This window comes from Podarcis liolepis, assembly GCF_965112155.1.
Source record: "Podarcis liolepis genome assembly, chromosome: 8".
Classification (NCBI taxonomy): domain Eukaryota; kingdom Metazoa; phylum Chordata; class Lepidosauria; order Squamata; family Lacertidae; genus Podarcis; species Podarcis liolepis.
Genome location: NC_139560.1, coordinates 6,135,835 through 6,148,673, shown reverse-complemented (window position 1 = coordinate 6,148,673; position 12,839 = coordinate 6,135,835). Strand labels below are relative to the sequence as shown.

Below are 12,839 nucleotides of genomic sequence, written 5' to 3'. Positions count from 1 at the left end.
AGAGATCCTCCTGGATCAGGCTGGTGACCCATCCGAGTCTGGCATCCTACTCTCCCGTGCGCAACAGCCCTCTCTCCCTTCTTGGATACACATTGTTGCAGGAATTTATGTATAGGTTTTTTTGGGGGGGGTTGCCCCTCCAGCAGATATTATGCACATGCAGCCCACTACCAAAATCAGCACAATCACTTTTGTGACTTTTGTGATTTGTCCCTCTAAACACTTCATCGCAGTTTCTTCCTATCTACTCAAAGGGCCTTTGCTGCACGATACCAAATATTCACAATTCACTGATAAATGTATCTATGTACTGGCTCACAGGGGAAAACTCAGGGGAAACACAGGGGAAATTCATATAGACATGTGAGCTCAGCTACTCAGCAGCCCCTCTGCATGAGTGATAATTCCTGGCATCCTGATACCCGAGTGCCAGACAGGTAGCCATTCCAGAAATAACAAACCCAGATGAAGACAAAAGGGTGTGATTAACCTGGCTGAGAAACAGGGAAATGTAAATATCTTTTATGTTACACTTGATGGGTGTTTGGTGGAGGGCAAGGGGAGGAATGGGGCAGGGTCCAGGATGCTCAGATTACTGCCACCAGACCTCCCCTTTCATGATGTAACCGGTTGATGTAGTTCCATGGACTGCAAGAAGATCAAACCTATCCATTCTGATGGAAATCAGCCCTGAGTGCTCATTGGAAGGACAGATCCTGAAGCTGAGGCTCTAATACTTTGGCCACCTCATGAGAAGAGAAGACTCCCTGGAAAAGACCCTGATGTTGGGAAAGATGGAGGGCACAAGGAGAAGGGGACGACAGAGGACGAGATGGTGGGACAGTGTTCTCAAAACTACCAGCATGAGTTTGACCAAACTGCGGGAAACAGTGGAAGACAGGTGTGCCTGGTGTGCTCTGGTCCATGGGGTCACGAAGAGAGGGACACGACTAAACAACAGCAACAACAACAACAACATGGGGATTAACAGCTAATAAAAGTTTGGGTTCTCTTTTGTTTGGGGCTTCCATCTTGTTCCACCTTGTGGCAGGTGGGAGTCCTGTCGCGACAGTCTTCAATAAAGACTAAGCCAACTGGCTGCTGTTTTGCTCTGATATTCCTGGCTGGTGTCCTTTTTTTGTCCAAGGGAGCCCTCAGATTTCTCCGTTAACAACATGCCTCACTCACGTGTCGCGGTAACTATGGCTTACTGGCACCGTGAGGATGTGCTGGTTCCTTTTGCTCCTCCGCTGTGCCCAGGAAAAGCTCGTTTCTCGCTCACCACGAGCTGGAGCTAAGAACAAGCCTTGACTGCAACCCTTGGTAAGGGAGGTTGGCTTATTTGTGATATGTGAACCAGGCCACAGGGAGAGCAACTTGGGGATCCCAACACCCCAAGTCTTCCTTATTTATTGACATTTGCAAACAACGAACCTGAAGGGACAAGCAGTACAATATTATTATTATAATTATTATTATTATTAGTCATGCTTCATGTTACGTTCTTTTAGGTTACATCCCGCACGACCCGGAAGTACCGAAAAGGGTTACTTCCGGGTTTCGCCACTCACGCATGTGAAGCGCAAAATGACATCACGTGCATGCGCAGGAGTGCAGAATCGCAACCTGCGCGTGTGCAAATGTGCCGCTGCAGGTTGCGCTCTTTTCATGTTGCTAACAGGCCTCCGGAACGTCACAACCAGAGGTACCACTGTATTATTATTATGCAGATTGTGCAAATAAAAGTTAAAAGGGACTCTGCAGTCTGCCTCTGTGCCTTCTATTTTTACCCAAATCCTGCCCTGCCTTTGCTCCTTGACAGTTAATCGCCTTATGCCAGGCTCACAAAGCTGGCTCGTGCCTTCGGATGAAATCTTCACTCCCAGCTACACCCTGGCTCATCTGCCAGCCACTCGTAACAACATCCCATCTTAAGGGATTTCTCCCTTCGCCCCGATAAGACTCTGAGAAGCAGGTTTCTCGTGCTAATTTTGCAGTGTTTGTCATAATCAATATTTATGAATCCTAAAGACGGATTTTACGGATTTTGCATTGCTTTCTGTGGGAAAGTGCGCCTTGGTTTTGGAACGCTTTGGTTTTGGAACCGACTTCCGGAACGGATTACGCTTGAAAACCAAGGAACCACTGTACAGTGGTACCTCTGGTTGTGAACGGGATCCGTTCCGGAGCCCCGTTCGCAAACTGAGAGGGACGCAATCCGCGTCTGTGCACACGCGGGTTGCAATTCACCACTTCTGCGCATGCGTGTGATGTCATTTTGCGTGTCTGCTCATGCCCAAGTGGCGAAACCTGGAAGTAACCCTTTCTGGTACTTCCAGGTTGCTGCGGGACGCAACCTGAAAAGACCTAACCTGAACTGAACGTAACATGAGGTATGACTGTACTGCTTCTCAGATCTTACCAAAGCTTATGTAAAGAGTCCTCCGGTTAAGTTAAAGGTAAAGGGACCCCTGACCATTAAGTCCAGTCGTGGCCGACTTTGGGGTTGTGGCGCTCATCTTGCTTTATTGGCCAAGGGAGCCGGCGTACAGCTTCCGGGTCATGTGGCCAGCATGACTAAGCCACTTCTGGCGAGCCAGAGCAGCGCACGGAAATGGCGTTTACCTTCCCGCCGGAGCGGTACCTATTTATCTACTTGCACTTTGACGTGCTGGTGCTGGAGGAGACTCTTGAGAGTCCCATGAACTGAGAGAAGACCAAACCTATCCATTCTGAAGGAAATCAGCCCTGAGTGCTCACTGGAATGACAGATCCTGAAGCTGAGGCTCCAAAACTTTGGCCACCTCCTGAGAAGACTCGACTCCCTGGGAAAGACCCAGGAAACATGGAGGGCACAAGGAGAAGGGGATGACAGAGGACAAGATGGTTGGACAGTGTTCTCGAAGCTACCAACATGAGTTTGACCAAACTGCGGGAGGCAGTGAAGACAGAAGTGCCTGGCGTGCTCTGGTCCATGGGGTCACGAAGAGTCGGACACCACTAAACGACTAAACAACAACAACTCTGACGTCCTTTCGAACTGCTAGGTTGGGCAGGAGCAGAGACTGAGCAACAGGAGCTCACCCTGTCTCCGGGATTCGAACCCCCGACCTTCTGATCGGCAAGTCCTAGGCTCTGTGGTTTAACCCACAGCGCCACCCGTGTCCCCACCAGTTAAGTTACCTCCCGACTTTTGGGAAGCATATTGCCCCGAGTCTGAGCTTGAAACTAGACAGAGCTGCCTGAAACGATACTACTGATCTGTAAACATGCATTCTGGAACAGGAAGTAAAGATTACACCTGAGCAAAGCCACAACCTTCTCCCACGCCGTTCCTTGCCCTGAGCACAGAAGATTGTGTCTTAACGCCGTCTTTAATTATTTCTAATTAAAAGGGCAGAACAGGCGCTTGGAAAAAACAAAACCCAGTTCTTTTTCTTTTGCTGACGGCTTCAAACAATCAAAGGCAACTGCTGAAACATGCGGAATTTCATTCCTTCCCTGCGAGATAATCAGAGGGTAACACGAGCAGCTGGTTTCATATCCAAGCCCCTTTAAAACTCTCCACCATTCATTCCCTACAGAAGTCACAGGGTGCTAGCCAGCCTGCCCAGACATCTTCCTGCTTCTGGAGGGGGCAAGGTGGTTAGATTGGTCTCAACTAGGACCAGGGCCTTTTCAGTATTGGCCCCGACTTGGTGGAATGCTCTGTCACAAGAGACTAGGGCCCTGCAGGACTTGACATCTTTCCGCAGGGCCTGCAAGACAGAGCTGTTCCGCCTGGTCTTTGGTTTGGGCTCAGTCTGACCCTTATGTTTCCCTCATAAGGTTTTGTTCCCTTATGGTTTTGTTCTATGGGCTACTATTAAAATGAGGCTGCATTTTAAATTATATTTTAGCCGGTATTTTAAATTGTTAGCCGCCCTGAGCCCGGCTCTGGCCGGGGAGGGCGAGGTATAAATAAAAATTTATTATTGTATTATATTATATTAATATTTGCTCTAGTTGATCCCATCTCCATTTATATTCATAGAATCTTAACAGCTGGAAGGGGATATCAAAGGTCATCTAGTCCAGCCCCCTTGTAATGCAGGAATCTCAGCTAAAGCATCCCTGACAGATGGCTGACCAATCTCTGCTTAAAAACCTCCACGGAAGTAAAATCCACCACCTATTGAGGGAAACCGTTCCACTGTCAAACAGCTCTTACTGTCTGGAAGTTATTCCAAATGTTTAGTCAGATTCTCCTTTCTTGTAACTTGAAGCCACGGGTTCGAGTCCTACGCTCCAGAGCGGGGGGGGGAGCATATTGAGGGCTACGTTTTCCAAAAAACAACAACCCAAAACCAACCCCAATGATTTTAGTCTTGGAGGAGATCAATACCTGCATCAACAGTGTTTTACCTCACAGAGAAATGCCATCATGTTAGGTAGGGGTGAGCGGTCTATCAATAAATCGCCTGAAACCAATTTGAAGTTAAGATTGCGATAATGGCTTCAGAATGACAGTATATTGCCGTGAGGGGCCATCGCTGGGAAGGTCATGCCGGAGCGATCGCTGGGAACCACTGGAGGGTTCTTTCGCTCCTTTTGCTCCCTCCCTCCCAGGACCTCAGCATCATGATGATAAATAATAATTATTTATTATTTATACCCCGCCCATCTGGCTGGGTTTCCCCAGCCACTCTGGGCGGCTCCCAACAGAATATTAAACATGAAAAGCTTCCCTAAACAGGGTTGCCTTCAGATATCTTCTAAATGTCAGGCAGTTGTTTTTCTCTTTGACATCTGGTGGGAGGGCATTCCACAGGGCGGGTGCCACCACCGAGAAGGCCCTCTGCCTGGTTCCCTGTAACTTATACTGGTGTATCGCGATAGTTAAGTTTGCGGTCTATCACAATGCTGAAAACCAGATTATCGCAAAACCCTAATGGTAGGCGGCCACAATGCGAAGGCGCGAACAGTACAGAGCTAAAAAGCACTCCTTAAATAACCAATGTACACCAAAGCATTGTACGAGGGTACCTGTCCGATGGCCTGCGAAAAGTAAAACAAAACCCGCCAGGTTATCAGACCTGGAAACTTGACATTTCAGCCTTCCCAAGGCTGTATATGGGACCAAGGCACATACCATGACGGTGATGCCATCTTTCTCCAGCGGAGTCTTGTCATAGGTAACTTCGCAAACCCTCACGACTGTCGTCGCACCGTATTTCTTCAGGTCCTGCGCAGGGGAAGAAGGGGAAAGAAGACTTTAGCTCGGGAGAAGAGTCGGTGGAAGAAGATTGGAAGAAATTTAAAGACTATCTACAGAAATATTGTAAAATTGATGAATGTTAGAATGATGTTGGATAGAAATTTAGCGGTTTTCAGCTGTAATATTATAAGGGAATATGAAAAAATATGAAAAATGGATTATTTAGGTAAAAATTTAATGTCATAATATTTTAAAATTAAAGACTAGGATAAACAAAGAGGGTAGGGATTTGCTGAACCAACAAACCGAACTGGAATACAAAAAAGGGAGGCGTGAGGAGGTCCGGGAAACAAGCTAATGAAAAATAAGTAATGGGAGGATGGAGTTGTTTTTAACCATTTTTATTTTGTATTTTCTTTTCTTTTTTTCTTTTTTCTTTTGTAATATTTTGAAAATCTTAATAAATATCTTATAAAAAAAGAAGACTTTAGCTCGCCTGGCCTGAATCCTGGCTTCGTAGACTGACCACAAGGGCCATTCTGGTCTAACCTCCTGCCGCGAAGGAATCTTTAGTACAGAACAACAAACCGCTGTGTTGCAAACTTGACACAACAAACAACACAAGCAACACGAAGACCAGTCAATCTTTGAAAGTCTGTAGAAGTATAATGTTTTCTTATTGCTGCAATATTGCTCTGTACTTTTAAACTGAATTACTGCAATTCAGTCTCCCTGTAATGAGTGCTACCTGGGAATAGTTACTTCAGGTTTCATGCAACTGGTAGCAGTGGTTACATATCCACATGACCACTGCTCCTTGTGCATTTTTTTAATCTATGGGGTATGTACCTTTGTCCTTCTTATTGTAGTTGTAGCATATAATAATAATAATTTATTATTTGTACCCCGCCCATCTGGCTGGGTTTCCCCAGCCACTCTGGGCAGCTTCCACAAAGACCAAAAATACACTAAGATGTCACACATTAAAAACTTCCCTGAAGATGTCTTCTGAATGTCAGGTAGTTGTTTATCTCTTTGACATCTGATGGGAGGGCGTTCCACAGGGCGGGTGCCACTACCGAGAAGGCCCTCTGCCAGGTTCCCTGTAACTTTGCTTCTCGCAATGAGGGAACCGCCAGAAGGCCCTCGGCGCTGGACCTCAGCATCCGGGCAGAACGATGGGGGTGGAGACTCTCCTTCAGGATTGTAATATATGGGTTGTAATGTGTGAAGTTTATATAGCTTTCATGTACACAGGTCATTGTTTCATATTTGAATTCTTTTGTAGTTGTGCTGAAGAAGATTCCAGGGAAACAGTCAGATTATCTGGGATCACTCTCCTACGTTCGTTATTCACTTACTACTTTGGCACCGTGAACACCTACAAAGTTTACCGCTTAGCCCACAGGATAGCATCTATTACTTTGTTTCAACCATAGACTTCTTATACTTCTACGGACTTTCAAAGATTGTCAGACATGTGTTCCTTTGTTTTCAGATATATTAAGAGAATTTACAAGTGTCTGGAAACCAAGCCTGATGAGGAACAGTTGCTGTTTTGTTCTGGATTGTTTTATTTGATGGTTTAATGTGTTGTAAAGCACTTTGAGGTTTTCCCCCTTTAAGATTCAAAGCAGTATAGAAATGAAATGAATAATGCCAATAATAAACTCCACTAAAAAAAGGCGATTAGACCGTCCACCGTGGTGACCGTAACTAGGTTTAAGGTGCCGTTTGGCGATTTGCTTATATATGGGGGACACCTGGCTTACTAGCAGTACATGTGAAAAGGATCTAGGGGTCTTGGTGGATCACAAGCTGAACATGAGTCAACAGTGTGATGCTGCAGCAAAAAAGGCGAATGCTATTCTAGGCTGCATCAACAGAAGTCTAGTGTCCAGATCAAGGGAAGTAATAGTACCCTCTATTCTGCCTTGGTCAGATCACACTTGGAATACTGTGTCCAATTCTGGGCACCACAGTTTAAGGAGGAGATTGACAAGCTGGAAGGTGTGCAGAGGAGGGAGACCCAGATGATCAGGGGTCTGGAAACCAAGCCTTATGAGGAATGGTTGAAGGAGCTGGGTATGTTTAGCCTGGAAAAAAGGAGACGGAGAGGAGATATGATAGCCATCTTCAAATATGTTAAGGGCTGCCCCATTGTAGAGGGAGCAAGCTTGTTTTCTCCTGCTCTGGAGGGTAGGAATCGAACCCATGGCTTCAAGTTACAAGAAAGGAGATTCCGACTCAACAGCCTGAAGAACTTTTTGAGAGCAAGAGCTGTTTGACAGTGGAACAGACTCCCGCAAGAGGTTGTGAACTCTCCTTCCTTGGAGGTTTTAAGCAGAGGTAGAAATGACCACCTGTCATGGACGCTTTCGTTGGGATTCCTGCCTTGCAGCGGGTTGGGCTAGATGACCCCTGGGTCCCTTCCAACTCTGTGATTCTATGAAGCCACCAGACACAACTTTGATCTCTGTGTGCACATTTTACCTTTAAAGCCCATTCCATGCACATTTGCCCACCCACCCTCAAATTATTCCGGGCAATGTAGTTTGTCAAAGGGTTGTTTGGAATTGTGCTTCTGCAAAGGATAAACTACACTGCCCAGAATTCTTTGCTGGGGGGGGGGCGTGATCTCATTCTGCTTTAAAAGGTATCATGTAAACTTAGCCACAGTTCCCCCCTCCTCCCCATTTATCTTTTTTTTTAATAGGGGTGGCTGAGATGCAAATATTCAGACTACATTTGGCAGGAGGTTCTGACCGCTTTGGCGGCTGAGCTTGCCCAGGCAGATCCTTGGGAATGCTGAATTACGTCACCTGGAAACCAAACCAGGTGCCTGTTCTTCCCAAAAGCAGCCCTTGCTTTTACTTTGCATGAATATACTTCCGTCCCTCTGCTTTGCCACAGGCCCCTTCCTGTGTCCTTACTGCCTTTTGTTTTTGTTTTTAAAGCCCACCCAGACCTGCTTAACATTTGCTGGGCAGTTTTTGCCCTCCCCTTTATACCTGGGCTTACGGCCAGGATGCTGTTTTTAGCTGTTCGTCTCTTCTCTCTCTCTCTCCCCCGCCCCCAAAAGGCCCCCAAAAGAGCTCTGTTGTCCGCAGATGTTGATCTGGTTACGTGGGCAACTCGGCAAACTTGCAGCATACCTACCGGGATTAAAAATAAACACCCTCGTTTAACCTTTGAGGGAGCAGCAAGGAATAACGCTGCCTTCCCTGGCTGGAGTCTGCTTTCTCTAAAGTAGGACTTGGGAGAAGGAGCGACTAGGCCAAGGATGGCGGACTTCACCCATCTGTAGCCTTCCAGACCTCTCTCTCTCTCTCTGGTCCATGAGATCTAGTAACTTCATCCTGTATTTAAAACCCACAAGAAAGTCTTTGCCCTGCTCTTCGTAGCAGCCCTTTGGGGATTTCAAGACAGTTGTCAATGGCCCCATTTTGGGTAGTACAGTGGTGCCTCTGGTTGCGAACAGGATCCGTTCCGGAGCCCCGTTCGCAAACTGAGCAGAATGCAACCCGCGTCTGCGCATGTCGCCGCTTCTGCACATGACGTCATTTTGAGCGTCTGCGCATGCGGCGAAACCCAGAAGTAACCCTTTCCGGGTCGCTGTGGGACGCAACCTGAAAACGTTCAACCTGAAGCAAACGCAACGCGAGGTAGGACTGTAGCTGCATCGTGGGCATAGAAGGCTAGATTTGTAGCGTTGTCAATCTCAACTAAGGCATCCATGACAGGTGGACGTCCAACCTCTGTTGAAAAACCTCCAAGGAAGGAGAGTCCATCACCCTCTTACTGTCAGAAAGATTTCCCCGATGTTAAACTGAAATCTCCTTTCTTGTAACTTTATGGCGTGGGTTCGAGTCCTACTCTCCAGCTTGCCAACAGCCTTCTTAAATTGTGGCACCTAGAACTGGACACAGTACTCCCGAGGTGTGGTCTGACCAAGAGTGGTACTGGTTTTAACCAGCCTAGGACCCTCGTACCTACGGGACCGCCTCTCCTGGTATGTCCCACGGAGGACCTTACCGTCTTCAAACAAAAACAACTTGGTGGTCCCGGGCCACAGGGAGGTTAGGCTGGCCTCAACCAGAGCCAGGGCTTTTCAGCCGTGGCCCCGATCTGGTGGAACACCCGGTCACAAGAGACTAGGGCCCTGCGGGACTTGACATCTTTCCGCAGAGCCTGCAAGACAGAGCTGCTCCACCAGGCCTTTGGCCAAGGCACAGACTGACCCCCTCCTCCTGTAATCCTCACAGAACTCTAGCCCAATGGTTGCCATTAATTTGATTTTGAATTGATTTTAAAATGAATTGATTTTAGAATGCTGTGTTATTTTTATTGTTGTTAGCCGCTCTGAGTCCGGCTTCGGCTGGGGAGGGCAGGATATATATAAAATATTATTATTATTATTATTATTACTATTACTTCCCTTGATCAGGACACTCTACGTCTGTTGAGGCAGCCTAGAAAAGCATTAGCCTTTATTGCTGCAGCATCACAGTGCTGACTCTTGTTAAGCTTGTGGTCATCTAACAACCCTAGATCCTTTTTACATGGCCTGCTAGCAAGCCAAGTGTCCCCCGTCTTCCATTTGTTAATCCAATTCTTCCTGCCCAAGAGCAGAAACTGCCATTTGTCCCTATTGAAATTCACTGGGTTAGCTTGACCCAGTTCTCCAGTCTGTTAAGGTCATCCTGAATCCCGATTCTGTCTTCTGTGGTATTAGCTACCCCTCCGAGTTTGCTCTTCCAGGTGCACTAGAAACTCCCATGATTGAAAGACCCACATTGGCTCCTAGTACGTTTCCGAGCACAATTCAAAGTGTTGGCGCTGACCTTTAAAGCCCTAAACGGCCTCGGTCCAGTATACCTGAAGGAGCATCTCCACCCCCATCGTTCAGCCCGGATACAGAGGTCCAGCACCGAGGGTCTTCTGGTGGTTCCCTCACTAGGAGAAGCCAAGTTACAGGGAACCAGGCAGAGGGCATTCTCAGTAGTGGCGCCCGCCCTGTGGAACACCCTCCCGCCAGATGTCAAAGAGAACAACAACTACCAGACTTTTAGAAGACATCTGAAGGCAGCTCTCTTTAGGGAAACTTTTAATGTTTAATAGACTACTGCATTTTAATACTTTGTTGGAAGCTGCCCAGAGTGGCTGAGGAAACCCAGCCAGATGGGCGGGATATAAATAATAAATATAAATAAATCATCATCATCCCTGGCCAGCAGGGTCAAGGATGATGGGATTTGTAGTCGAGTGCCCTTTTGAGAGGCTGAAAGGGTGACCACCCCTGTTTCAAATGGGCAACTTGCTGTTCTGGGGGTCTGAAGAATGATGTGCTGAAGAATGATGACACTTTAAGCCAGGGGTGTCAAACTCAAATTCATCGGGGGGCCACATCAGCAGTTTGGTCACCCTCAAAGGGCCGGTTGTATCTGTAGGACTTTATCAAAGTTATTTTTCCTTAGGCACTGGTGTGTGTTGTCTTGAACCTATACACTATTTAATATACCTATTCCAGTACGATTTTAAATAAGAATAGAAGAAGAAATAATAATGATTTTTTAAAAAGATGACGAGATGGGCTTCCAGGCAGACTGGAGCTCCAACGGGGAGGAGACAGGAGCCTGTCCCAACAGAGCAGAGCAGAAGCAAATCTTGCCTCCCCCCGCCCTGCCGCCACACTCAGGAGTCGGAGGATACGGAGCTGCAGTTTGGACAGCAGCAGTTTCTTCCTTGCAAGGGAGCCCCAGCGGCACTGCGGGCGCGGGTGGCCAGGATGTCCTGCTGGGGCCCCGAGATGCTGCAGTTGCTCCTGGGGAGGGGGCTATCCGCCAAGTCCTCCGGCCCGGAGAAAGCCGATGTGTTGGCGTGGGGAGGGGGGCGGTGTTTCGTAGCCAGGCTCCCGCAGCCAAGTTGCTGGCAGGCTCGCACTTTGCTCCAGCTGCCCAGATGCTGGCGCGGTCCTCTTCGGGGTGGGAGGCGCCCCTGCTTTGTGGTGTGGCACACCGCCCGCTCGCCCGGCTCCCTCCACCCCACTCTGCGCAGCTGAACCGGCAGCAGCTTCGCCTCTCCCAGCCCAGCCAGGGCGCGCCGCCTGCGGCAAGACCTGCGCCGGGTCCCCACTCTCCACTTGCCTCCGCGTTCCCTTCCCTGCCTGCCGGCCCCGCCCACCAGGGCGACCCCAGCCAGCCCCTGGCCCCGCCGCTGCGCCCCCGGCCATCTCCTCGCCAGCTGCAGCTCCGCAGTGGCCTCTTCTTGCGGCCCGAGCGAGCGGCGTCCCAAGCGTGGCTCTTGCTCCCTGCCCTCGCTGCCAGCCTCCGCAGCTCCCTCAGGCTCCAAAAGTTGCCGTGCGCGCAACCCGCCCCCTCGAGCAGCCGCGCCTGGGAGGCTCCGAGGGGCGGAGGCAGCTGGCTCCGAGCTCGGCTTCGCGGGACCGCCTCTTCCGCAGCGAGCCCCGGACTGGACCGAGCGAGCAGAAAGCCTCTTTGCCCGGCCCGCGAGGCAGGCGAAAGTTGAGGGACCGGCCGGTAGGCAGGGCCGACGGGGTGCGTCGATTGGAGCCCTGTCTGCAAGCAGTCAGGGAAGGCTTCCTCGCCCTTGATGCCACGGGCCACATGACGAGGTCTGGCGGGCCGGATTCGGCCCGCGGGCCTTGTGTTTGACACCCGTGCTTTAAGCCCTTCCACTGGCTCCATGCAGACAGCTTTGACCTTGATGGTCTAAATATTACCTTACTTTCAAAGGTAAACACCTTCTGACTGTTGACTCTCCTGGCCCAGCCTGTTACAATTACAATTCAGCCAAAACAATCTTTCTGCGAACCAGATCCCTTGCCGAGCAAGAACCATCTCGAGGAAAACAGGGAGAAAAGGAAGCACCCGCTGGGTGCACTGGGATAACTTGGGGGTCAGTGCTAAGGGGCAAGCGGGGTGCGGAATGACTTTCCCGCTTTGGAAAGCTGGTATTAATCCCACTAGTTTTACTTGCATTCAGGATGAACGCGCAATTGCTACTGTTTTGAATTTTCTTGTGTTATTATCTTCCTTAGTGGGCTGTGCAAACCGATATTCTGATTGATGCTTTTTTCATAGGGCAGGGCAAGGGGAATTTGGGGGTGAGTTTCTGGAACCGAGGAGGCAGTATCCTGAAAGTGTCTGGGAACCACAGATCTATCCAAAATGGTTTTATTTTGCAGCCTACAAATGCGACGGCTGATACAGACCGAAAGTTCAGCAAGCGAGTAACCTTTAAGTAGGCTAAACGAACGGTCCCTCCATCTAGGAGTTGGACGTGAAGACAGCAGAACCAATTTTCTGCAGGAGCTGCGGTGCCAAAGGTTTGTGGCTTATCTGAACCGCTGGCAGCCGAGGTCCTTGAGAACTTTCCAAGTACGTCAGAACTTCAGGTAATCTTCACATACTCTGGAGCTGTCAGGAGATCCTATGGTGACTAAGGCGGCTTTCTGAACAAGGCACCTAACATTCAGACTGAATCCCTCTCCAGTTAACAGTGAGAGAACGTCGGGGGGAAATACACCCTTCTTTGTTTGACATGTAAGAATGTGCAACTTCAAGCTTAAGACTCTCACCCGCTGTCTTTAACCGGGATGGGAGACTCCCCAAATTCTACT

General features: G+C 48.9%; 1 protein-coding gene across 5 annotated transcripts in view; it reads right to left on the bottom strand.

Annotated features, from left to right (window-relative positions):
- The window catches only part of PTP4A3 (protein tyrosine phosphatase 4A3), a 104,934-nt gene that overhangs the window by 16,247 nt on the left and 75,848 nt on the right, over positions 1 to 12,839 (bottom strand). For all 5 annotated transcript variants that reach the window (XM_083517082.1, XM_083517085.1, XM_083517083.1 and 2 more), the window contains one exon: positions 5,132 to 5,224. In XM_083517082.1, the coding sequence (XP_083373208.1) occupies positions 5,132 to 5,224 (93 nt within the window). The remainder of the gene's footprint in view (positions 1 to 5,131; positions 5,225 to 12,839) is intronic.